The sequence below is a fragment of the Cricetulus griseus genome, chromosome 2 (assembly GCF_003668045.3).
Source record: "Cricetulus griseus strain 17A/GY chromosome 2, alternate assembly CriGri-PICRH-1.0, whole genome shotgun sequence".
NCBI classification, from domain to species: Eukaryota; Metazoa; Chordata; class Mammalia; order Rodentia; family Cricetidae; genus Cricetulus; species Cricetulus griseus.
The window spans coordinates 50,871,101-50,898,260 of record NC_048595.1 but is presented as its reverse complement, the minus strand read 5'-3'; the positions used below and the strand labels follow the sequence as shown (position 1 = coordinate 50,898,260).

The window sequence follows — 27,160 nt, the reverse complement described above, 5'->3', positions numbered from 1 at the left end:
TGCCCAGGTTCTGCTGGACCATCTGGGACTAGCAAAGTGCAGGACACTTTGGAGTGATCTGGGATGCTGGTCCAAAGCAGGTGCTTAAGCTGGTAGGAAATCCCATCAGAAGTATCTTGTTTACATCAGCATTCAGCAAGTCTAGAGCTCACTAGTTCCAAAGGACCACCTGAGGCTGGCATGTTTGGAGCAGTTTGTAGTCTTCAGTTGACTGCAAATCTACTGGGATAGATAAAAGGCAGGGACAGAGGTAAAGTTAAGACACTTAGGGGAAAAATCTATATCCTGGGTATACACTTGAAACTGTGGTCCTCGAAGTTGGGGCAGTGAAAGGAGTCCCAAGACAAGGGGGAAGAGAGAGCCCACCTTCAAGAATAGGCAGTGGGTGGGCAAGCTTTGGCTGCTGACTGCCCAGACAGGAGTACGTACCTAGAATCTGTTTAATCCATGACAGGTGAATCCAAGTCACAATTCCCTGAAGCTTGCATGAGTTTTTTACGTTTACAAAGAAAGATGAAAGTTTTTAGATATGTTATCACTACCACTGTTGTAATCTGCACTGAAAACCTCATTGTAGGAAAATCAGTTTCCAAGTGTCTGTAAACAGTCAGAATAGACTTGTGCCTTTGAACCATAGCAAAAGCTTAGGGATTCAAAAAATTATATTGAGTTAAAAACATGAACATTTTCCTTCTGTCCAGAGGAGGGTGTGTGTGTGTGTGTGTGTGTGTGTGTGTGTGTGTGTGTGTGTGTGTGTGTGTGTGTGTGTGTGACAGATACCTTTTAGCACAATGAGAAACACTTTAGGTCTATATTCTGAAAACAACCAAAGGAAATTTAAAATTTTGAGCTTGTGACTATCATAGTAATAGTCAGTGGTTTACCAGGGCTAGATTAGTAGCTTATCAGAACTTCACTGAGTAATGTTAAAACTGTGAACTTTTGAACTTAATTTAATAATAGCTTAGAGAAATCTGAAACATTTTTCATATAGCTTATATTATTTCCTCAGATCTTTATAATTTGCATTTACATAACTTAAATTATTTTCTTAGACTCTCAAAACTTACATAACTTTATTTTCCCCTTTCATCCCAATTATTTGCCACAAGACACAGATGACAGATTAGAGCATAGTTCTGAGCACATTAAAGAATTTGATCATTTATAAGGTGACTGACCATGAACTTGTGTGTTTTGGTTAGGAGCTTTTATAAAATTAGGATTTTATACTTTTATCCCTGTTGAGTTTTAGCATTAAAATTTGGAATTTTAATTTAAAATCCTTTAGCAGCAAAATAAAACTTTAAACCATAAATACAGTCCACAGAGTGACTGGGAACCTTCTCTTTCTGATCCTTTTATATTATACCTTTATTGAATGCCATTGTTTCTTATATGTTACTTTATCCAAACAGCTAAAGCTTCACAAAGTCAGCAAAGACAAAGGGCTGTACATACATCTTCAACTCAGTTTCTTCTAGCCTGAGTAGACCTCAGGTATTAATGAATCTTATTTATCAAACATACATTCTTATCTAAAATTTTCTAGAAGACTAGTGTCGAACACAGTTAGCAAGGACATAAGGGGTCAAACATACAACTATTAACCTGAGTAGAACTTTATAATTTGGGGATTTATTAACCTTAATTAAGCATGCCTTATTAAACATACATTTTTTCTAGTATAAAAAATTTTACTTTCAGAACAAAAGTCATCATACAAAAATTCATGCTAATGTAAAATACCTTGGGGACCTATTGTTGCTGCTTTAGTTTAAAAAGGAGATACAATGATAAGAGGGGCTCAGTAGGACTAAGAAGTTTTATGGATGCTGTCTTTGTTGGTTTATAACCACAGGCTCACATCATCAAAATAGTGGTGAAGTCACATGGCATGTACTCTCTTTACCTTAGTAAAGATGGCTGCCAGCCACAATGTTGCTTATGAAGTCATCAACCAAGATGGCTGCCAGCTTCGTGGGTGCTTCCATCCTGATGGAGTCATTAGCCAAGATGGCAGCAAGTCAGATGGTTGCTATTTACTCCCTCTTTTTAAATAAAAACATCTATTTTTAAAACAAGAGTTGATTCCAAATTACATATAACCCTGAATTAGCAAATTAAGAGCACCTATATATAGATTTCTGAACTATCAACCATTTTGTTACAAGGGTTTTTTGTTTTTATTTTTCATGATTTATTTTTATTTAGTTACTTATTTTTTCTGTGCACTGGTATTTTGCCTGCATGTATGTCCGTGTGAGAGTGCCAAATCCCCTGGGGCTGGGGCTCCAGACAGCTGTGAGCTGCCATGTGGGTGCTGGGAATTGAACCCAGTCCTCTAGAAGAGCACAAAACCATTGAGCCATCTCTCCAGCCTCTTATTACAAGTTTTAAGCTATCTTTTATTACAGATTTTATAGATCTTTAACCATACCCAATAAAATTGCACATCTTGAGGTACAGAAATTTCACACAATAGTCTTTCAAATCTTCAGATTAAGTTTATACTTTAGCAAGAGTTTTAGAGAGTTAATAAAAACAAGAAGAGTAGTGTGAGATAAGTAGCAGTAACTCCTATTGGGAACATGTTGTAGAATATTATTTTAAGGTGTGTTGCTTTCGTTTATGCTACATTTGTTTAACTCTTTGAAGCTGTGATTCTTTGCCTGTCTAAAACATCTGATGGTGCTTGGCAGCAGCACAACTTTAATCCCAGCACTCCGGAGGCAGAGGCAGGCAGATCTCTATGAGTTCAAGGCCAGCCTGGTCTACAGAGTGAGTTCCAGGACAACCATGGGTACACAAAGAAACTCTGTCTTGAAAAACTAAAAAAGAAACAAACAAACAAAAACCCACCTGATGATCTAATAATTAGCTGGATGGCGAATAGCAGGCAAGAGAAAGGATAGGCAGGATTGGCAGGCAGAGAGAATAAATAGAAGGAGAAATCTGGAAGAGGAGAGGAGCCAGAGAGAAGGAGAGGAGGACATCAAGGGCCAGCCACCCAGCAAGTAAGAGTGAAAGTAAGATATGCAGAAGTAAAAGAAGGAAAAAAGCCAGAGGCAAAAGGTAGATGAGATAAAATAAAAGCTGGCTAGAAACAAGCCAAGCTAAGGCCAGGCATTTATAAGTAATAAAATAAACGTGCACGCGCGCACGTGTGTGTGCGTGTGTGTGTGTGTGTGTGTGTGTGTGTGTGTGTGTGTGTGTGGTGTGTGTGTGTTTTATTTGGGAGCTGGGTGGTGGGCCCCCAAAAGAACCAAAAAGGTGAAAAGCAAAAGAGTAAACCAGCAAAAGGAACAGTTTCCTTTTCAGCTGTCTTAAAATTACATCTTCTCCTAGGCTGTTCTGTTTTGCTGTCTTCCTGTCTCAGAGTCAGGTGATGGGCTCACTCAGGACAGAAATTTGGAGGGAACTTTTATACAAGCATGTTTGGGTCAGGACAGGGAGGGCCATAATCCACTCCAGAGCCTGCTGTTTAATAAAGTAAAACAATATTTTAACATTATCCATATGCAAAATGCACCTGTATCCCTTCAAAACTGAATCCATTGACAAGAGTGACAGACCAGAACAAGCAGAGAACAAGAGAGGCTGGGATCTGGGCCTCAAAGGGAGTAGTTTTGGTTCTTCGGAACCTGGCTTTTCCTCCTGAAGAGACTGGAGTTAAAAGCTTGCCTCTGCCTCCCGAGTGCTGGGATTAAAGGCGCACGTCACCAGTGCCCCACCACTTTAATGATTTTTAATGGCAAGGATTTATTTCTTTTTCATGTTTTTCATGTTATATCCCCTATCAAAATTCAGCGAAAATTCAGGCCTCTCTATTCACCCTGATCACCGTGTGCAATGTCAGTGCACAGACATTCCATGTCAGCATGTCTCCATGATCATCAAAGTGGAAAAAGAGCAGTTGATCAATGGCCTGGCTTGCCAGGGGGAAGAGAGGTGCATGCCAGAGGAACTTGGGAGCAGCCTTGTGTGTTGTTTACTGCTTGCCCTCACACATCTATTTAAAATAATAACATTTTAAAGCATATTTTATCCATTATATCCATATAAAGGGTAGGCAATGTAAATATGCTGCTTAGGGAGACTACACTAGGTAGAGTGAATAAGCTTGGAACCATGCGTATCTTTCCCTTAGGAAGCTTATGAAATGGATTTAAGAGAAAACTATGGCCCTGTAGAAATTTCCCAAAGGTTGCATCACTACAAATTCAGTGGCTAACAGCACCTGCAGCTGTTGGCTTATGGTTGTAAGGTCTGGCACAGGAGATAGGTTTTCTACTCAGGGTCTCCCAAGGTAGAAATCAGGGGTTAGTGAGTCTTGAGTGTATGGTGTGGGGGAAATTCTCTGGTTAGCTCCTTCTTACTGAAACTTGTCTCCTTGCTGGCTCAGGTTAGAGTGTGCCCAGTCCCTCCTCCTGGTCAGGCAGCCCCCTGAACCCTGAGATCAAGGTGGGCCCAGTCCTTCCTCCTCATCAGGCAGCCCCCTGCATCCTTAACCGTTCGTTCAAGGTGTTCTAGGCAGAATTCCCTTTGGCTTAGAGTTCATGCAAACAATCTGACTAAGAGGTCAGGACACTACCTTTCTGTGACATGACTTTTCTCTATTTTAAGGTTTCTCATAATTAGTTCAGGAACAATCAGGTAATCTCCTTTTATCCTGAAGTCAGCTGGGTCACATAACATAAGCTGATGGAGTAAGCTAAGTCACAGACCCATCTTCACTGTTGATTGTGTGTACAAGGGAAGGAAATCCCAGCAGCCCTCTTAGCATTCTGCCTAATCCACTGGTTTTCAGCAGTGCCAGTATATTTCTGTGGATGTGGTGCATGTATTTGCTTGTGTGCTGCTCTGACATCTGCCTTTAAGCACACATATACACTTACATACACACACATACCTCATGCCACCCCACTACCCAACACAGAGTAATATTTTCTACCGTGTTGCCTTAAGACAGGGTTTTCAATGAACTGAAAGCTTGCTATTTGAGCCAGGCTGGCTAGCCAGTAAGCTCTTGGGATTTTCCACTCCTCAATGTTAGAGTTGCAGGCATGCACAGCCACACCCAACTTTTTGTGAGGGTGCTGGGGATTTGAACTCAGGTCATTATACTTTCAGAGCAAGCAAGTACTCTTACCCACTGAGCTGTCTTCCCAGCCCCTTGAGTGTGTTTTTTTTTTTTTACACAAACAGGAATTTAAATGAGGATCCAAAATATATTTTGCTATAAATATATTCCACAAATAAGTGACTGAATTGGTAGTGTTCTTAATATCATATTGAGAAAAGCTAAACTGACAGCCCAAGGGTAGTAATTCTACAATTGTAATTTTCTGTTTGTTTGCTGTATTCCTCTCTAATTGCTGATATCATCAAGGCGGCAATCATGTTTTATTCATTTTTATATTCATATTGTAAACATGTGTCAAATATATGTACATATTCAAAATAAAATGAGCAATATCATTGAGCTTCAACCAATTAAATGCTAACCAGCTTAAATTAAAAGGAAAACAGCGCAGTTGGTAAAGCACTTGCCTAGCATGCACAAAGCCCTGGGTTCTAGCCCAGTACTGTATAAACTGGTGGTCTGGAATCCCTGCACTGGGAGGGTGGCTCCAAGAGAGCCACATTCTCAGCTGGTAAGTTAGAGGCCAGCCTGGGATACCTGAAACTCTGTCTTGACAAAAAATGAGAGATGCTGTTATGAGAGTACAAAGACATCTCACTGATTGTCAACAGGAACCACTAAGACTTCTAAAGAGAAAGCACCATGGTATCTCTAGAGATGTCTGCACAGGGGAGTTGCCAAGCCCTGTAGTAACTGAAGGATTGCCTATGCTAGTGTCTTGATGACACGCTACTGAGCTCTGTGTATCTGCTCTAAAATTTGACTCTCTGGGATGGAGACTTTGGTTGCTCCAAAGGTAACTCTCTGCTCCATACACTCATTAAGGGAGGGTGTTTGTGTTATCTAATGGGGATGTGATGTGCCATGCAGGTGCTGCCTATGAGCTGGACATCTACCCAGGAATGTCCTTCACATGGGGAAATGCTGGTTATTGGCTAGGCACAGGCAGCATGTTATCATTGACTCATGGAAGCAGCTTAGAAAGCAGAGGACTTACCTTAGTCACACTGCCTTTCATTTCATACTTTCTAAGGTCACTCATTCTGTAGACATTTTAGTGGCCTGCTAAGTGGACTGTTGTCAGTTGCAATTCCAAAAAATAAAAATAAAAATAAGATGCCATCCCTCCCTTGTGGTAGGAGAAAGAACAGCTTAAGCAACTATCACAGGACACAGCAGGTACAGAGATGGGATATTTGCTGCCTATTAGCCATGGTCTCTGCGACCCAGCTGTTAACCAGTGTCTGCAAGTATTAACATTTGTATTTGCTCTTTGGATGATAGCTTAGTCACGTGACAGTATCTTGTTATTGTCCTAGTTGTTGTGTTAATTTCTCACTGTGTCTGATATAGAAACCATCCTAGATACCCATATGCCCTAGTCACCTTTAAAGATCAGTTTGACATAGCGTGGAGTCTGAGAGGGGAGTTTCAATTGAGAGATTTCCAAGGTAGAACTGGTCTGTGGGCATGCCTGTGGGGGTTGTCTTAGTGATTAATTAATATAGGAAGGCAGAGACCACTGTGGGCAGCACTGTCCCTGGGTAAGTTGTCCCTGGGTAAGCCCCTCTTCTTATCCTTGCTCCTTCCACGCTACTGGCTGTTCATCTCTTTATTAGGACATGCACAGTAACACAGCTTCACAGAGTTAAACAAAAGTCACACAGCTTAAAATAGTATTCTGCTACAGCAGTATATGCAGGGAAATGTACCCTGGAATAACTCTCACTCTTATCTGTGGTGGAGCGTCATTGTTTCTCTCTACCAGTGCTTCAGATAATTATGAAAACACAAACAATTGCAGTTTCAGGTAAAATCTCATGTGGGTGCCTCAGACACTTTCACTGTTGTTGTTTAAAAGTCTGATTACAAAACATACAGGTTTGATTCTTTAGGAGAATCCTAGACTGTTCAGGGCTTGACAGAAGTCACCTGGTGCACTGCTTGTGCGCAGTGTCAATCTTTCCTTCTGTTTTCCTTCTCCTATGTCTTTCCTCTTTGAAACCACTATGATGCCACTCTCCACAGCTTGATGTGGCTTTATGAATGATTGATACTAAGCAAATTATAAAAGACTATGAACTGTAGCTTATTCTGCCCATTAAGAGGAATTGTAGGTTTTCTACCATGTGAGGTTAAAAAAAAAAAAGTGAGTGGACTTTAAAATGGCATTGAAGTCCTACTAATTTGTGGAAAATCATTAAATTTTAAAGAGATCGCTTACCTGATTTAAGCTGTCCTGAGACAATTAATCTTGACTTTGAATATATGTGCAGCCATGTTTCAATGCTCATAGCCTTCAGGAGAGAAAAGAAGAGCCATCTCCTAACTACTTCCCAATGTTCCCTGCCCTGTGAGCTCTACATCTGGAGCAGGTATGTCCCATTGGCTCTTTGCTCAAAGCTCCATTGAGCCCTGTTGTGAATTGAATGGGAAGGACAGTCACTAGCAGGAAAATCCCAGTGCTTACTCCATGTTAGCTGATTGCTTTTTCTGTGTGTGGGCAACTACTGCAGAATGAATTGTACTCCTGTGATTATAGTCCTTTCACAATACTGTATGTTAAAAGCATCAGTAATATCAGAAAAAAAAAACAAATTCTTCATGTTCTGTAGCACTTTATACTTGTAGATTTTCTCGTGTTTGTTTTGATTTAGTTCAAGTACCTGACAATCCAAAAAAGGTACCAAATGAGAAATGATACCCATACTTTTTTAAAAAAAAATATATGTTTACATGTTTATGTATGTAGATGTCTGTGCATGCAATTGGAGGTAAGAGGTTAGGGTTGAGTGTTTCTTCTGTGGTGATAATATTGTTTATGATCTAATAAAGCCACTGGAGATCAGAATGCAAAGCCAGCCACACTAGTTAGCTATAGATGCTGGGCAGGGACACACACATTTAATCCCAGGTCTCAGGAGAGAGAGGTAGATGGATCTCTACATGTTCAAGGCCACCAGGGACTACATCAATTTAAAAGAGTAACAGAGTTCACACCTTTAATCTCAGCACTAGAGAGGTATATAGGAAAAAGCAAAGGGTCTCATGTGAGATTCAGTTTCCAGTCACAGGGAAGACAGGATCTCCTTGGTAGAGGTAAGAGCTACTGTCTGGCTGCTTTGCTTCTCTCATCTTCATCTTGAACACCAATATGTCTCTAGGTTTTTATTATTCATGATACATATAGAAAAGTCAAAAGTTTATTATAGTCATCCTCCTCTACATAGGAAGTTTGAGGCCAGCCTGGGCTACATGAAACCCTTTTTCCAAACAGAAGAAAATAATGACAAAGAGGAGAGACAAGGGTGGTTAATGTAGTCAGATTTATCTATTAAAACCATAATAACTTTGCTGTGTGAAGACATGAGTGAAGATGCTGAGAAATGTAAGATGGGAAGTCAAATGAAAAGCTGTCTTTGGTAGGAGTGAGAAATGGTGGTGGCCTGTATATAGGGTAGGCTGGGAAGCAGTGAAAAGACTTATGATATGTATTGAATGTAGAGACACAAGATTTGTTCATAGATTGGAAATACCACTGAGAGATGAGTTTTTTAGAAAGACTCTTAGCTCTCCACGTGTGCTCATGCAAGCGACCCTAATTAAATGCAGTTGAACACACGCACAGGTAGGCATGAAAGTAAGAGAGGGGCTTACAGGGAGGAAGAACAGGTTCAGTGCTGAGGAATGGATGAGAGAATCATGGGGGCAGAGATGATCAAAGTGCACTGGCAGATGAAATTTTCAAAGTCTCTTAGTTCCTGGTTGTACAGGAGGGCAAGTCTTCATGAGCACTCCAGTAAGAATCAGCTACAGAGCATTCTGGAGACTGAGTGGAGGCGTGAGTTGTTTTTCTCAAGATGCTTGTCAGACATGCAGTAGAGAACCTTAAAGTAGGGAGTTAGACATGCAGATGGTGAGCTCGGGAGAAGACCCAAGTCAGATATGTCAATGTAGAAGTGGTAAATGCGGCCCTTGTTAGAGGAACCAGTCATCTTGTTGAGGCCATTGGATCATACTGGAGAAGTATGGGTACATGTTTATAAATTCACTAAAGACAGGCCTTGCAAGAACGTAGGGACATGACTATGACTAAAGTCTAAAGCTGGAATGACATGGACCAATGGACTTGTTACCCAGCTGCCAAGTCAGGTAAATCACCCTTCTGTGTAGAAAGACATCTGAGGTCTTATGTCTGCTTATTTGTCCCTTCTTACTGCTAGGGTGGAACTCAGGTCTCATATATTGGTGGGTAAATGTTCTAGGGTTGAGCTACAGCATCAGCTTTAGTGTGTTAAGCAGAATCATCTTTGTGAGTTTTCATGCTTTTATTTGTGAAAGATAAGTAAATCCTAGCTTAATTATATTGGTCGTGCATGATGGATGAATAGTGTATGATAGTCATGATCTCCCACAAAGCACTGCCTACTGGCTGCTGGTAACATAGAAAGGAGCCAGATAATCAAAACTGACATTTTAGCTATGGTTGTGCACCTGTCCGCCTGCTGATTAGATTCCAGCTCTTCCCTGCTCTGCTCATTGAAGACGATAAGCAGCATTCACATAACCACAAGGCATTGTCTTTCTAGAGCTCTGCTTTCCCCATCCATCACTCTTCCTCACGGTCTGCCACGAAGGGCCTGTATAGATATCTTGACATCCTTCATTCACAGAGCAAAGTCTGAAGACAAATGAGGAGGCTGGGAATGTTTCCAGCTCAAAGAACACAACACTGTAGACATGAGTAGGACTTAGAGCTGTGCACAGCCATTTGAAAAATTGACATTTTACAGTGCTGAGAGTTGACATCTTTCCAAAATTATCTTCTCCAGTCTCAGACATCCTAAGCTGTATTTACTAACCCCTGGCTTCATCATTCCTTGTCATGAGTAATTGTATCTGTATCTCTCAAGTGCAACAGCTGTCCTTTTGTAATAGCTTTACATACTTGTTCTCTCTGTGTACATGTTTAATTCTGTGGGGTTATGTGCACATTTTAAGCTTCGATCTAAGGAACTACTTGTAACTTGAATCAGGAACTTGGCCTTTTTCAAGTACTGATTCTTTCTTTTTGACCATTTCACAGGAATGAAGATGCAGTCAACCAGATGGCCGTTGCTCCCTTCCTGTTACCATCAAACTCCCCATCACCTGTTGAGGTAAGGTTGCTCAGAAGATGCTCTCAGAATTTGTCATTATTTCCATAAAACCATACTTCTTGATTTTTAGTCACATAATATCTGTTAACTAGCAAATTTCCATGTCTAAGATAGAAAGCATTTGAGGTATAGAAAGTATTATAAGGTATAAAGCAGTGTTAAATACATGTATAAGAATCCACTCACGGGTATTACCTCTTCAGAGTCACAAAATTCCTGAGATCTATTGGATGATCTACCAGTGGCCATCTATGTACTCTAGACTCAGAGAACCCTGCAGCTGCTCCATCCACAAAGCTGGAGAACAAAGGGGACTGCAGTGTAGTCTGGACCTGTAGGTCAACCCCTTGAGGAGCTGTTGTGTGAGTCTGCAATGAAAGACAGAAACAGCTGAACTCTGCTGTCCTCAGGGCACCACAGCAGTGATAGACACTTGTCAGAAAGAATGGCACTTGTGCCTGTGTGCTGGTGTCTCCCTCCCCCTTTTCCTCTGGACACTCAGCTTCATGGCTGACTTTCCCTTTTAGTTTCTCCTCCATAGGTCCATCATCTCTAGAAACATCCTGACATACACACCCTGAGGTGTGCTTTACTAGCCCCATCTCTGAATTTAATCAAGATCGGTTACCATTGAATCAGAAGCTATTCCAGCTATAATTTTTATCTTTATTTGACTAAAAATTGGTAAGGATAAACATTGTTTCCATCATGGTGATTTCAGCAGTCTTGCCAACACTAAAGTTTTGTTTTTCAGTTTAAGACTCAAAGGCTCTGGAGATGTAGCAGTAGAATCTGCCTGGCATGCACTAGGCCCTGGGTTCTGTACCTAGCACTAAGAGATTGTAGGGGGATAAGACATGGAATAGATTGAAAGAAAGAGGGGGGAAGGAAGAAAGAAAGAAAGAAAGAAAGAAAGAAAGAAAGAAAGAAAGAAAGAAAGAAGAAAACACAGTGGCAGAGGGCCAGGCCCATAGCCAAAATGCAAGTTCAGATCCTGGAACTGTACATCAATCATGGAGCATTGAAGAGTTGTACTTGCAATAACCCTTTGACCCACATTTTAATTTTTTGAGGATAATGACAATAGCTTCTGCGTCATTGCTAAGATTAAATAACGTACTACAGAATATGTTCTAAGATAGTAGATGGCTGAGAGTATGTTCCTGGCCAGCAGTGACTACAGTTTCTTGCTCAGGGGACTGCACTTGACAGGTGGTTAAGGATGCTGCCAGCTGTGCCAGGCACTGTCTAGGTACTTCCAGTATTGCTTTCATGACTCATACATCCAGACTGAGAGGCAGTGTTATTTTCAACCTTGAGAAGAGACACAGGGGTTAAATCCTATACCTATGGCCCTTGTACAGGCATGCCACTGAGCATCACTTTGTGCGGACCTGGCCATGAGCCCTTGTCATGTGTGGAAAAAGCAATGCATATGGAGTACTTAGTACAGCTCATGCCACAAAGCAAGATTCAGCACAGGTGAACTGTTTTATTTATGTGAATGTTAACTCAATCTTTATAGTATATGATACTAGGTATCGAAATTCATTTAAAAATAAATGTGCTAAGCATAGAAATGGTTAGTCTCTGGTGAAAAAGAATTTAGTAACCTGTAAGAAAGATTTTGTTTCTTCTATCTTAATCTTGATGGAGTCAGTAATTAACCAGAAAAAATAGCTTGGTATCATTCAAAAGAGTATCACTGTATTATGAACACGTAGAAGGCTGATTTTTGCCCTCTTTTTTTTTTCTTTTGAGGCATGATCTCATTCTATAGACATTTTTGGCTAGCCTAGAACTCATCCATAGACCAGTCTGGAGGCTGGTCTCAAACTCGTAGAGATCTGCATGCCTCAGCTGGGATTAAAGGCAAGCATGCCTGACCTGATTTTGCTTTTTAAGTAAAGCAAGCTGCTAATTTGTATGAAGTAGAAATGATACTGTTGCAGAGTTTTCTTGTCCCACCAGGTCCTGCCACTGCTTCAGTCCCAAATAAACACACAGATGACACTATATTAATTATTAAACTGTTGGCCAATAGCTACGACTTCTTATTTGCTAGCTCTCTTAATTATTAACCCATAATTACTAATCTATGTATTTTTACATGGTCTTGGCTTACTGGAAAATGCCTGGACCTGTTACTCCTTTGTGGTCTACATGGTGATTGTTTGGCAGGGCTCGCTCTGCCTAACTTTCTCAGAATTCTCATCTTAGTCCCGCCTATCTTCCTGCCTCATTGGCCAGACAGTGTTTTATTTATCAACCAATAAGAGAAACATATATACAGAAGGACATCCCCCATCATGACACCACTTGTAATTTTCAAAATCCTCATCACAATAGTTCAATCAGTTGTGGTTTGCCATTGTCAGCATTTCATTTGAAATTTAATAAGTCACAACTAAGTGCTTATATAATAAATAGATTTCTTTAAGAGAATGCTGCTCGGCTGGAGAGGTAGCTCAGGGGTTAAAGCACTGGGTATTCTTTCAGAGTACCTGGATTCAATTCCCAAAACCCACATGGCAGCTCACAACTGTCTGTAACTCTAGATCCAAGGGCTCTGACACCCTCACAGAGACATACATATGGGCAAAACACCAATGTAGATAAAATGCAAATAAATTATTGATGAGCAGTGGTAGCACATGCCTTTAATTCAGCATTTGGGAGGCAGAGGCAGGTGGATCACTGTGTGTTCAAGGCCAGCCTGGTCTAGGACAGCCAGGTCTGTCACACGGAGAAACCCTGTCTCGAAAAACAAAAAGAGGCCAGCCGTTGGTGGCGCATGCCTTTAATCCTAGCTCTCAGGAGCTAGAGTCAGAAGCAGGTGGATCTCTGTGAGTTCAAGGCCAGCCTGATCTACAGATTGAATGCCAGTATAGCTCCAAAGTTACACAGAGAAACCCTGTCTCAGAAGAAAGAAAAGAAAAGGAAGGAAGGAAGGAAGGAAGGAAGGAAGGAAGGAAGGAAGGAAGGAAGGAAGGAGGAAAAACAAAAAGAATGTGGCTCTGCAGTTTCTGTTACAATGTTGCCATTTAAATTACATTCTTCAGAGCTGTTAGCTCTCTGCAATGCTGGCTCTAGTGACTGTCACCTACAGAAGAATACCCACCGCTATGGAATGAAGTTTATGAACTCTTTTCACCACTCTGTCCTAATTCGCCTCCATGCCAGTCACTCTGCTTTTTCCCAGAGGCATTTCTGTGAGTGTTCACACATAACTTATAAGGCGTATGACAAAAAGAACCAGTTTAAACCATAAACTACATTAAGTGCAGACATGCCACTGTTAGGTTGTACCTGACAACAATGATTCAGCCTTTTATTTTATGCTAGTGACCTCACATTCCTTCCCTTATTTGGAAAATATTTAGTAAGCTCTTATGTCTGGCATAGTACTAGCCAAATTACTTTATGCAATTATGTGCTAGTACAGTCAAACAAAATTTACCAGCAGAACATTGAACTGGGAGCATGATGGTTGGTGTTGAGTTGCTTAACTCTCCCCCTGAAGCCCCCCACCCCCGTAGGTGCCTGTTGGTCATGTGACCTTGGTAAAGGCTTTAACCTCCCAAAGCCTCTCTTTCTCTGTGAAGCTTCTTCTAAGTCTGTCAGAAGGGAGTAATGAAAGTCAAGTCCTAAGTCGGGAGAGTACGCACAGCTATACATGTTTCTACAGCATTGGTAGCATTTCTGTACAGCACACTTAGCCGCAGTGAGACCATTGCAGCATTGTACGGCACAGTGTGGTAGCGCAAGTTCAGAAGTCAGACAGATCTCAGTTCTGCTCTTCATCCTGGAAGGATCAACACTGAAATGCTAAGACTAATTGTGGCATAGATTGGGAGTTTATTTTGGTTGTGCTCATAGATACCACAGCCTCTAGCATACCATTCCAGCTTCTGGCATCTTCCATCTTCAATAATTATGGACAAAATGTAATTTCTATGTTATTTGATTTTGAATTGACTAATGAGAAGTGCATTTACCAGATTCAACATTCCTTTTGGAATATGGGTACATTATAGGACGGCTAACCCAAAGAAAATAGCATGCATTCCTATACATGGTTGTTTTGTGTGTGTACTAAGATTACTTGAAATCTCTTAAGAGTGCTACATGCCCATACTCCCAGCCCATACTCCCAAAAACAAAAAGCTAGCCTAGGAGATATATATATATATATATATATATATATATATATATATATATATATATATGCTCCAAGCTAACCTACACTATACAACAATATCCTAACTCAACATCTAATACAAAAAAAAAAAAAAAAACAAAAAACCAAAAAACCCTTCTCAGGTTCTCAAGACTGCAGGCATCATTATTTTTTAATTGCAGTCTAATTATATGTCTTGTACATATTTGCCCAACCTAACTGAAATTTTGGATCCTTTGACCTATATTTCCTTAACCCTGCCACCTGTAACCACCATTCTACTCTCTGCTTCTGTGAGATTAAAAAAAAAAAAATAGCAACCGTAGTTAAGTGAAATCATGTGATATTTTACTTTGAAAACATGGCTTGTTTCACTTAACAAAGTTCTCCCTGTTTACTTACCCATGTCATCACAACTTAATTGTCTTTAAAACTGGTAAATTTACACAATGCACATATAAGACTCATTTTCCTTATCCAGTCATCCACTAACAAATGCTTAGGTGATCCTATTCTTGGTCACTGGGGATATTAATGCAATGAACATTGGGTGTATTCATTTCTTTGTTTGGACTTTAACACATGTATTAGTATTATGCTGCCAGGTGTGGCAGCACATACTCCCAAAACTGGAGGCTAAGCCAAGAGAATCATGAGCCCAGTCAGTCTGGCTTACATAGTGAGACTCTGTATGCTTAAAAATGGTTTCGTTGAACATGGGAATAGCACAAACTAAAACACAGAAGAAGGAAGAGAAAGAAAATGTAGTAGCTGGGGGAGTAATAGAGGGCTGTGAAATGAAATGAAATAATAGAAGATTTTGGAAATAGACTGATGTTACATGACAGACTTGAATTCTGAACCCCAGAATGTCTGAATGACATGCTGTAGGCACTTAGAGCTGTTGGAAGCATCTTGAACAATGACATGATCTGACCAGGACTATACAGACTTTAGTCTTTCTGCTTCCTTTTCTTCATATTTTCCTGAGGCCTGAGGGAAGAGGTTTGATGAAGGCACCCCATTTAGAACTGAGTGCTCCAAAGTCTCTCACTCTCTGCATACTGTGCAGTTGCGGGTCTTGATATACAGTTCCCATCTCCTGCAAGAGGAAACTGCTCTGGTCCAAGTCCCAGCTCAATGTGGCCTTATTTTTTTTCTAATTAAAAAAAGTTAAAACTTTAAACTGAGCTAAATGAAAAAAAAACAAAAACAAAAACAAACAACCATCATCACCCTCGTTGGGAGATTCCCAGTGAGCCCAGCAGAGGAAGAGAAGAAGAATTTCAGAAGGTATGGAAAAAATATCCTTAATAAGACACTACACACACCCCTTCACCATCTTTGGGTGATGCCTTTGCCATGTACTCATTCATGGTCCTGACTTCCTGTATTTCCTGACTTTGGTCTTCCTGGAGAGTTATTGCCGTGAGCAGGCTTGGCCAAGCCAGCCACATTGAACAGGTGGTTTAAAGATCAGCAAAAGAGAAGTGGGCACCCGCCCCCTGGATTAATGGACTCATCCTGTCAGCAGTCACTTCCCTTCAGCCAGGTGGTCCTCAAGGCACCAGGGATCCTTGTTCTTTAGAGTCATGCCTCTGGCCTCCTTCCTGTCTTACTGTTTGCCATGTTTTAAGCTCTTGGCAAGTGGGATGTTTTAAGGGCTCCTTGCCGTGTGAGCATTCTGTACCTTACAATTTTGTTCTTGCATTGGTTTAGTACACACACTCTTATGTAAACCTTAGCTTGCCTGGAAAGTGCCTCATTTCCAACCATCCTCAATTCCTCCTTTTTTTTTTTTTTTTTTTTAATTTTACCACACCTGAGTCTCTTCTCCATCTGGGCATGCCTCTTCCTCCGTGGAGGCATGTCCAACTAGAAGCAGAAGAGACTGTAAAAGGTGAATATAGTACAGCCCAGAGCACAGCTTTTGAAGTGAGGCGTCTGCTCCCAGGAATGAATACATGCATCAGACAAAGGGCATGAAAGAGGCACAGATGTTGGCATCAGAGATCTTTCAGTCTCATCAGAGATTCCCCGAATACATAATTAGGATGTAAAAGAGATGCTAATGAATGTATCTGGAGAAACAGTAAACATGAGTGCCGGCAGAATAGTACATTGTCTTAAAGAGAAACATTTTATAAAATAATATAAAGTAGAGTATAATTAACTACATGAATCAGTAAGTAGTTGTCTATCATATAATCAAATAATATGCATGTACATAATTGTATTGTTGCACTTTTATGTGACTAGAGTTGTTTTTTTGGAGGAGAAAACTTGGAGAAAATGACTTCAGTAGATGGGCCTGTAGGCAAGTCTGCAGGGCATTTTCTTAGTGATTGAAGTGAGAAGAAGCCATGGGCACAAGCCAGTAAGCAGCACTTCCCCATGGTCTTTGTATCAGCTCCTGCCTTCAGGTCCCACCCTGACTTGCCTCAGAGATGGACCTTTATTGGTACATGTAAGCTGAAACAAACCCTTTCCTCCTCCCATAGTTACTTTTGGTTGGTGTTTTATCATGGCAATAGAAACCCTAAGACATATGGAACCCCACTATGTATATGGTCCATCATTGAAACGTTACTTTGTGGTGGATGACTATACCCAGGACTTGTTTCTTTGGAGGCTTTTTATTGTTTGTTTGTTGGCAGGTCCTTGCTATGTAGGCCTGACAGCCTCTGGAACTCATCCAGTGGCCAGAGCTGGCAGTTTCTCTTCCCTGGCTCTTTACAGCCTTTTATCCTCCATCAGGTTTCACCTTCCCAGCCTGTTTTTATTTTCCCTTTTTTTTCTGCCCTGGCTGCTCTCTGAACCCTCCAGTTGCCTCTCCTTCAGCAGTCAGGCAGCAGCAGGCTGCCTTTTGCAGGCCAGCCTGAGCCCACCAAGCACTTTGCTGCCTCTACTGCTTTGTTCTTTGTATGACCAACTCAGCCCACAGTCCTAAAAATAGGAAAGACCCAAGAAAAGCCTCTTCACTGTTGCAACACCAGGGGAGGCAGCTTGAGGGGTAGGAGGGGGCCTTCTTTCAGTAAGCTTTAGTTGCCTTCTTAGCCAGAGGAGAGTGTTTACAACAATCCCAGCACAAGTCACAATCAAATAATTTAGGGTTGCTCTAAATCTGAGCAATGCCTCTTAGCTGTAGGTGGAAGTGGTTGAAGGGAGAGACTCAGCTACAACTCACTAAGGCTTGTGATAGCCAAAGTCTAGAACAAACTTTTTGAAACTGCCCTGACTGAGACTGCACTTTCACTACCCCAGCCAGGGCATTCATCTGAGATAAAGGCAATCCAGGAGTGTTCTAGACTGTCAGTGCTGGCGTAAGTCATGCTGGCTGTTTGACGGACAGTTCTTGTACTCAATGGATATACCACCATCCAGCTAGCTAAGCTATTTTGATGGTTCATGACTAGCTAAGCTATGAAGATGTTTTCTTGAAGAACCTGGTTCTTGTACTGCTTGTTGGCCCCAGCACCAAGTGGAGGCAGAATGAACTAGGAAGACACAATACAACTCATAAGGCAAACGCAGAGTGGAACTTTGAATGGCAAGCAACTCTGGTTTATAGAGGAGAATCTTAAATGCAGCTGCACTTGCATGACTCTGCTGGTTGCTGAAACAGCTGTTTCATTCAGTAAGACCGGTGCCCAAAGCTGGTGACAAGAAGGGAACTGACCTGAGACAGCCAGGCCTGTACCTGAAACAGAGAGCAGGGACCAGCTTTTCTAAGGAATACTACAGGCCGCAGGAACCGATGCCAGTAAAGCAAATGGAAAGACATGTTGGCTGGCCTTCTGTTACAAAACAGATGGCAGAATGGCTTCTGCAGAAACAGTGTTCACTGTAGCATTAGGAACCCTACACCCATAACTGTGTGGTGTGTGTGGTCTGAGACAGTGTGAATGAAGAATAACATCTTACTGCTTTTCTTTTACTGTCCCATAGGAGCTGGGTAGCACTGAACCTGTCAGTAGTGAGGAAGACAGCAGTGTGGACGTTAAACACCTGCCTGAAACTGAGAGCCCCAAACCGGTAAGAATCCTAGACTGGGAGGGCTCAGGGCTTGCACTTAACTACCCCTAGAGGAAGGACTGCCTGCCTGCTGTCCTGGTCACTAGGTGCTTTGAACTCTGAGACAGGAAGAGCTTTCCACTCAGCAAGTGAGTCATTCTCACAGCACAGCATCTCCCCTACCATGCTTGACCTGTGTTGTCTAGGACTACAGCGCTAGGCAGCCACTCCTTCCAATGCAGTCCAGGGTCTGAACTGAAGGAACCATAGCAACACACGAGGAAATGTCTTTGATTCCTAGTAAAAGACACATAGTGGCCCCAGATGAGGGAAGTTGTGGCTCTCCCACCAGGTGCATCCTGTTTAATTGTCTGCTTTTAACCAAGCTTTTTGGTGTGTTCTTCATCTGTGAGGGTGGTGACCAGTCCTTTGTCTTTTCTTTCTTTCTTTTTCTCTTTCTCCCTTCCTTCCTTCCTTCCTTCCTTCCTTCCTTCCTTCCTTCCTTCCTTCCCTCCCTCCCCCCTCTCTCTCTCTCTTTCTTTCTTTCTTTTTTTGGTTTTTTTTCAAGACAAGGTTTTTCTTTGTACCTTTGTAGCCTGTCCTGGCACTTGTTCTGTAAACCAGGCTGGCCTCGAACTCAAAAAGATCTGCCTGCCTTTGCCTCCCAAGTGCTGGGATTAAAGGCATATGCCACCACCACCTGGAGACCATTCCTTTGTAAATAAGGACAAGCAGTTAAAGAAGTTTATTTCCTTCAAAGGTCAGTGGCTGCTTTGTGCGAATACTTTGTGCCCATGCCTTTTTTTGATGATTTGTAGCCAATCACTTCCAAAGCTGACTATAATTGTTAAAATGGAATGTGGGTTGGTTTTGGTTGTTGTTGTTTGCCTGCCCCTCTGTGTTTCAAATGTCTATAGACCTCCAGAAACCCACCACTTAGATGATTTTAATCTGTCTAAGGTTTTATTTTACTTAAAGGTGTTTGAGGAGTCATCCATTTCTTTATCTTTTTTCTGTTTTTAGAAAAAAAATGTATTGGGATGGCTTAGATTTTATCTCCAACTAAGTGAACTTATTTGTTCAGGCAGAAAAGAAAGATCACTTCAACAAGAGTAGAAATTTTAGCAGACTACAATTGGACAAACCTACTTGGGACCCAAGATACCCAGTATCAAGGGGAGCAATAATAACACATAGGGACCTCTGTTTCTCCAAAAGACAATACATATCTGCACTGGAAGGCCATTCATTTAAATACGAGTTAACTTACTCTTTCAGACACTGTGTGTCCCTTTAATACACTTCCTCATGTTGTGGTGACCCCCAGCCATAAGATTATTTTATTGCCACTTCATGACTATAATTTTGCTACTGTTATGAATTGTAATGTAAATAACTGATGTGCAGCCCCGAAGGGGTCGTTGATTTACAGGTTGAGAACCACTGCATTAGAGAAAAGTATTTTAAAGCAACATGATTTATGTAGCAGCCCTCAATCCCCAGAAAAAAATGGAGAGAAGGAGGGGGGTAGGAGAGTCATCCTCTTATTTTTTGAAAACTCTGAGACGACCAGGAAGGCTCTCCTGTAGGCTGCAGATAGAAGGCATCCTTTATCTACTCTGTTTCTAGGCACCAATAGTGAAGAGATTGATCACAGACAAATTAAGAGGCCTGAAGTACTGAGCTTCATTTAAAAAGCTTTGTGTGTGTGTGTGTGTGTGTGTGTGTGTGTGTGTGTGTGTGTGTGTATGTACTTTGCCTTCATGTATGTCTGAGTCTGGGCTTATTTTTAGATATTAATTAATCTAAGAATAACTGGATCCCCCACTCTTGTGATGTCTCTCTCCCCTCTACTTCTTCCCTCCCATCTTCCTCATTTTCTGGATTCTAAAATTTCTGTCACCATTTCCAGTGGAACCTATCCATGGTCTAACTGAGAGAAGAAAGATAGCCTGAATTTGGACACATTTTCTACCATAATATAGATGGTCACATGTAAAAAAAAAAGAGTTTGGCCTTAGCCTGTTGTGGTGGCACTTTCTCTCCTTAGATTATATTCCTAGTAAAGGGTAGAACCAGGGTCTGTACCCAAGGAGTCTGGCTTCACTGTTTACTAGTCTCAAACTTGGGATGATCTTCATTTTTTTATCCTTCCAAATGCTGGGATTACAGATGTGAGCCATCATACCCTGGCCTCAATCCCCCAGTTAGTTTTTGTTCTTGATGTTGGTTTTGTAATTCTTATTAAAGCATTAATGGGTGGTAATGAAAAGATTGTGTTCAGAGTGGTTTGAAATGCACTTTTCAACCCCAGAATGAAAGTACTAACCTACTGATGGTTCTCCAGGAAGAAAGACCAGTGGATGGGTATTTGAGAAGAGGGTACCAAGGGAACTGACTTACCTGACTGGAGTCTCAGAAGCCCCACAATACGTTGTCTATAAATTAAAGAACACAGAAGCCAACCCCAAAAGCCTTAGGATCAGGGATGCCACTGGGACAAGTCGTGGTATTCACATGGTAGAGATCCTGGGGTGCTGGTGTCCAAGGCTGAGAGAACCTGGTACTGCTACTCTAGGAAGGGTGGGGAAAAGGAATCACTTTGAGCCCACCTGTGGAAGCAGTATTCAAAGACAGGAAACTGAGGTGCTAAAACATAAAATAAGCTGCCTAAAACCACCCAGCTTGGAGGCTCACTGTGTAGTAAAGCCAATCATGGTGATGTAAACCCGATGAAATCAAAGTCCACCAACCATGAGGAACTCACACACTCACACGGGATCACTCTTGGATCTACACACACACACACCCACACACCCTTCTCTCAATCATCAACTCCTAACATCAAAATTTTTGAGATAGAAACAGGCCATTAAAGAGGTGAATTTTAATGGTTCAGTGGTTAAGAGCACTGGCTGCTCTTCCAGAGGACACAGGTTCAATTCCCAGCACCCATATGACAGTTAACAACTGTCTCTAACTCCAAGATCTGACACCCTCACACAGACATACATGCAAGCAAAACACCAATGCACATAAAAATAAATTAATTAAAGTGACGAAATTTACACATAATACATTTTACATTGGTCAGTAAAGCTAAGACAAACGGATGTGTCATAAAATGAAAGAAACTAAAATATTTTCAAAGCCAGCCTGTGCCAGGCATGTTCACAGCAGCTATCTTGTTGAGCCCCATGATAAATATGGTCCTGGCTGCTGAGGAACTATACTTAGGGGGAGGCAGTCTTTTCTGAGATTTCACAGCAGGGAGTTTGCACAGCCAAACCTTGAGCCCAGTCCCGTACTGTGTTGATCATATATAGGTGACCCCCTCTCTCTAATGTGTATTGGTGTTTTTCCTGCATATGTCTATGTGAGGATGTCAGATCCCTAGAACAGGAGTTAAAGACAATTGTGAACTGTCATGTGGGTGCTGGGAATTGAACCCTGGTCCTCTGGAAGAAGAGCCAGTGCTCTTAACTGCTGAGCCATCCCTAGATGACTTTTCTTAAAGTGAAAGAAATATCAGGGACCTGTTTGCTGAGACAGCAAATATTAATCATCACCCATGTGTGCAGGGAGCCCAGTGATGAGCAGAACTTCAGACTCCGTTGCTTGGTTAGACACAGTCTTCTAGGTACCCTAGGCTAACCTCAGATGGGTGATACTCCTGCCTCAGCCTTACAGTGCTGGTGCTATAGGTGTGTACCACCATGTCTGGCTGTGTTTTTAAAAGTCTTGAAATGCACACGAGCTCACACTAGGCTCCCATATTTAGAAGCTTGGTGGTTAGGTGGGAAGGAAGGAGTATAACGGGGAGGGGGTTCAGTGCTTTCTTAGAACTGACCTCTGTGTTGGCTACTGCTTTTGTATCTCTAACCCTGTCTTGGCCACAATTTTCTATTTTCCTGTAAAGCAAATTTAACTTTTCTGTTTCTTGGCCATCTTCCATGCTATTACAGTTACTAATAGAAAAAAAAAATCTAAGCAATCAGCTCACAATAAAAAAAAAAAAGAAAACTAAGGTAAACAATGGGTAAGAATGCTAATGGTCTCCAAAGATATACAAATAATGGGTAAATATGTGAAAGATATTCAAGATTTTTACCACTAGAGAAATGCACATTAGAGCTCCCATGAGATTTGGCCTCATACATCAGTCACAGTGAGGTATGGCTCTGCAGTTAGCAGAAAGACTAAATCAACACAGCAGAGAATGGCAGGTACTGTGGGGTGTGGAGTGACAGGAACCCCACTCATTAACCACTGGCAGGATTCCCAAGGGGGTGCTAGATTCTAGGAATCTGTTACAGAAGGTAAGCAGATACTGACTCCTATGTTGGCTGCATCACAATTATATTGAAATCTCTACTTTGATGGAGCTAAGGACAAAAAGTTCTTGGCACTCACAGGTCATATGAAGGAGGGGCTCATCTAGGAACATCTGAATTGAGATTTAAAGAAGCTATCGATATATTTATTTCTTAGTCTTTATATGGGGATTACTTTCCAGGCCCTCAAGATAATAAATCTTTAGATGCCCAAGTCTCTTTATAAAATGGTAAGGTGTTTGCTGTAATTTATATCCATTCTCCTCTGTGGCATGAAAGCTTAAATGGAAGCTCATTTTACCACTTTAGGATTCCATCCACTGGGCTGCCTGGATCTTAGGAGCATCCTGCTCCCTGCCTTGAAATGCCTGGTCCATGTAAGATGTGCAGACATGCTTCAGGGAAGATCAATTTTTCTTGTATTACATAGTGCCTGTATGTCAAGATGCCCTGGTGTGACTCCCTTCCCAAACTTGAGGACTGTCAGATACAAATCAAGAGCCTGAGTCTGGAAAGACTTGAAAAGGCTCACACTGCCCATCTCCGACCCCTCCTCCAAGCCTGGCTCTTTGCTGCCTCTTTGTTGTGAGGACTGAGTATGATTCTCTACATGAAACTCAACAGCATTTGCCTGAAGTAAGGCTTAATCAGCAGATTCTAGCATCAATACCAGATCCTGCCTAGGTAAAATCCAAGTGTGCCAAACCCCTCATCTGTCAGCTGACATTTTCTTAGATGCTGCAGGATAAATCTCTAAGAAGTGAAAACACATAAGATGGAATTCAGAGTCAAGAGTACAACTTGATCCAAAACAGCACACTTTGATATCAGAGGTCTGGCCACCCAGCAGGTGTCTTTCCTTCAGTCAGCACAGTGTTTCTAAGAGGGTCAAGCCACATTTTATACATAGGAGCTTTTAATTTTTAAATAAGTAATTTCATAAATCTTTGAGGTTTTCATTGTGTATTGTGATTATACCCACCCTCAACTCCATCTCACGAAGGCCATGTGCACTGTATCCTGTCTAAATTCTTCATTTTAGAGGTACCTTTTATGATAGTAATTATGATGGCTAGCCTCACACTGATAACCATTCCTGGCTTACAAGGCACCAGAGGCATGTGCTACACCCTAATATTACTTTGTGTGGGTAGTTGAGGGGTACACATGCTGGGGAACAGGAGTTAGGCATCACCCTCAAGTTTCTTCCTCAGGCACCATCTATCTACCTTGTCTTTTGAGGCTTCTCTCAGTGGCCCAGAGACTCCCTAGTCAGTTAGCCCCTGGGATCCACCTATCCCTGCCTCCCCAGCACTGGATTGCAGGTATGCATCACTCTGCCCAGTTTTTATGTAGGTTCTGGAGTATCAACACCAAAAACACAAGCACTTTATGACTGAGTTATAGCCCCTGCCCTCCACCCAGTATCACATCCCCAAGGGCCATTTTAAAAGTTTCACAGCCTGTGTGAGAAAACTCTTTTGTTTCATGTTGTGTCCCTGGATTAAAGAGAGCACTACACACAGATAAACACAGACAAGGAGAGGAGAAAAGGCTACCTGTGGTTTAAACCAGATCCATGGGAGGCTGAGCCTGTGGCTAACTTTAAAAAAGGAAGGAGGTGGGGACCTGGAGGGAGAAAAGGTGCTGAGACGATACCATGGTCACTTTGGAATTCTGTCTTTCAGGATAATGATGTGGTTTCTAGTTTCCGACGCCGTTTATTCTTCCCTGATTTTGGCACTAACACTCAACTTTTAAACATAATTCTAAGTGATTTTTCTAGTGACTGTAGGTTTGTTAGAGTACTTCCTGGCTGGTATTTCCAACAGATGTGACTGTGAGCATCCTCACTCCTTTTTCAGATCCACCATAGAGATGGCATCTAGCAAGGGTCTGGGACTCTCTGCGAGGAACAGGAAACTGGCTGAGCCAGCACTGGCCCCTCTCTGGTGACAGTGTACAAACTGCCAATGTGGGGTTCAAGCGCATTCAAATATGTAGCATTTTCACAGCTCATTATTCTTTATATCTCCATCTCGGAGACAACTTGGGATTTGCTCAGATGATAAATTTCCTTTGTAAGTCGTAAAAATGACAGTGAACTTCTAATCAAATCCACTTCACAGACACGCAAGAGAAACCTTTTGGCTTTTTCACTTATCCCTTTCCCTCTTATATGGTAATGAAAACTACAGAGACAGAGTGACAAGGAAGGCAACCTCATGAGTGCAGGGATGGAGTGGTGGACACATTTTAACAAGGGTTCACACCTCTTGCTCACCTCTATCCCGTGTCATCCACCCCAACCCACCCCTCCTGCCCAGTGACTGGCCCACCAAGGAAACTGAGCTTGAATTTGCACTTACTTGCCTGGAAGGAGTCACTTGTCAGCAGCATTTTTTTCTAAATGGAGAAAGGAATGCTACAGCTCTAATTCCTAGGGGTCACCTACCAAAGACTAAAATGACATGAGGATCAGGGCACAGAACTCAGGCTGTCTTGCCCATCCCAGGGGCCTACAGCATCTGGGCTTCTTGGAAAGCAGCTCGCTCAGCACTGGAAAGCTAAGACCTGTGTCAGCTGTGGTGTCTTTCAAAAGAAACTCAAAGTCCACAGAATCTTTCAGATGTAAACCAGTTGTACTAAAGACCTTTGTGTCCTGGGCACATCACTGACCATAATGCCCTTGGCTCAGTCTACCCAGGAGCTTCCAGAACTGGGTAGTGGGAGCTAACATTCTCGATGTTTACTGTGTACCCTAAAAAGCATCATCCTCATCCATACTGTATGGGGGAGTGATAACAGTTTTAGGTTGGTCCTAATATTAACCCATGTTTTACATGAGATCAACCCTATTATTCACCCATTTTATAGATAAAACTGAGGTATTAGAGGTAAATGTCACAGATAGGATGTGAATACAACTTTAAAGAAGTAATTAGTAGGGCAGGGCATATGGAACAGTGGGTAAGGTGCTTACTGTGCTAACATGGGGACCCGAGTTCAAATCCCGTGGGAAGTAGAGAAGGAAAATCCCCAGAGATTCTCAGGCCAGCTAGCCTAGCATATGCAGTGACAAACAGACCCTGTCTCAAACAAACCTGAGATTGACCTCTGACCTCTATGTGCATATTTAGGCATGCACACACCACACACTTTCATGAATATACATATCACACTCACAGATTTAAAGGAGGAATCAGTGCTCATATACTGGTACTCCCAGCTACTTGGGAGGCAGAATTTGACCTTCTCATACATCCAGACCCCACCTCTAGATTTCTTGGTATTATAACTACTGAAAGGACAGTTGGGGTCCATTCTCCAACAGCCTGGGACAGCTTGCTGTGAAAGACATTTACTCCTTTTGGTGTTTTGGTGACAACTCAGATGCAGACATCTGGTCGAGGATCTTCTTTCTTGTGTTGTGGGAGCCATCACTGTCACCCTGGGAGTTGTCACTTCCCTTAAGTTTACCCGAACCAAGAGAAGAGATCACAGATTTCCACAGAAATTATGACTGCATGAGAGATTCTGAAGCGGTGTGGAAGGCTGTTATCTTTCAGTGTGCAAACTCATTTTAGAATATAAAGAATTCATTTGGGTTGAGCTCTATTAGACCTTTGTCATTGAGCTGTGTTCCTGAACTATAAAACATGAATGTGTGGGCTAGGCATAGTTTCTCTTTTAAAGAAAAGTTCAGGTGCTGTGGGAGTCTCTAGTGACCTTACTTAGCCAAAAGTAGAAATTTACTTAAAGGCTATAGGTATTGTCCATGCCACCTATAGTCACTACAGGGACAGAATTACCAGCCAACTCAGCAACAGTTGGTGCCAGGGGTGTGTCAACTGTGCTCATCAGCCAGACTCACCCCCACCCCAGCATAGTGTCACTCCTGGGGCTAAGGTTCTGCCATAACAGAGCTGAGTCTCCTCTCTTGTATCACTAGAATCTGAAGATTTCTGTTCTTGTCTGGTTCCAATGTCTATACCCTTATGCCATTACAGTGTCCAGAGAGAGGGGGGCACTTTAATTCCCTAGTTCCAGAACAGGAGTTTGGTGATTTGAATGTGGATGGTGTCCATGGGCTCATTATGTTTGAATGTTTGGTACCCATTTGGTGAAACTATTTGGGAAGTATTTGGAGGTGTGGCCTTGTTGGAGGAGGTGTGTCATGAGGAATAGGCTTTGAGGTTTCAAAAGCTCACACCATTTTCAGTTAGCACTCTCAATGTCCCTCTCTCACTGTCTGTCTCCTCTCTATCTCCTCTCTGTCTGTCTGCCTATCTGTCTCTCTGCCCCCCCCTCTCACTTTAGACCTTTA

The 27,160-nt window shown here is 41.9% G+C and overlaps 1 protein-coding gene across 1 annotated transcript in view; it reads left to right on the top strand.

The window, feature by feature from the left end:
* Patj (PATJ crumbs cell polarity complex component) overlaps positions 1–27,160 on the top strand; it is a 320,448-nt gene that overhangs the window by 211,344 nt on the left and 81,944 nt on the right. The window contains exons 31-32 of the mRNA XM_027400463.2: positions 10,233–10,305; positions 18,434–18,520. Coding sequence (XP_027256264.1) covers positions 10,233–10,305; positions 18,434–18,520 — 160 coding nt within the window. The remainder of the gene's footprint in view (positions 1–10,232; positions 10,306–18,433; positions 18,521–27,160) is intronic.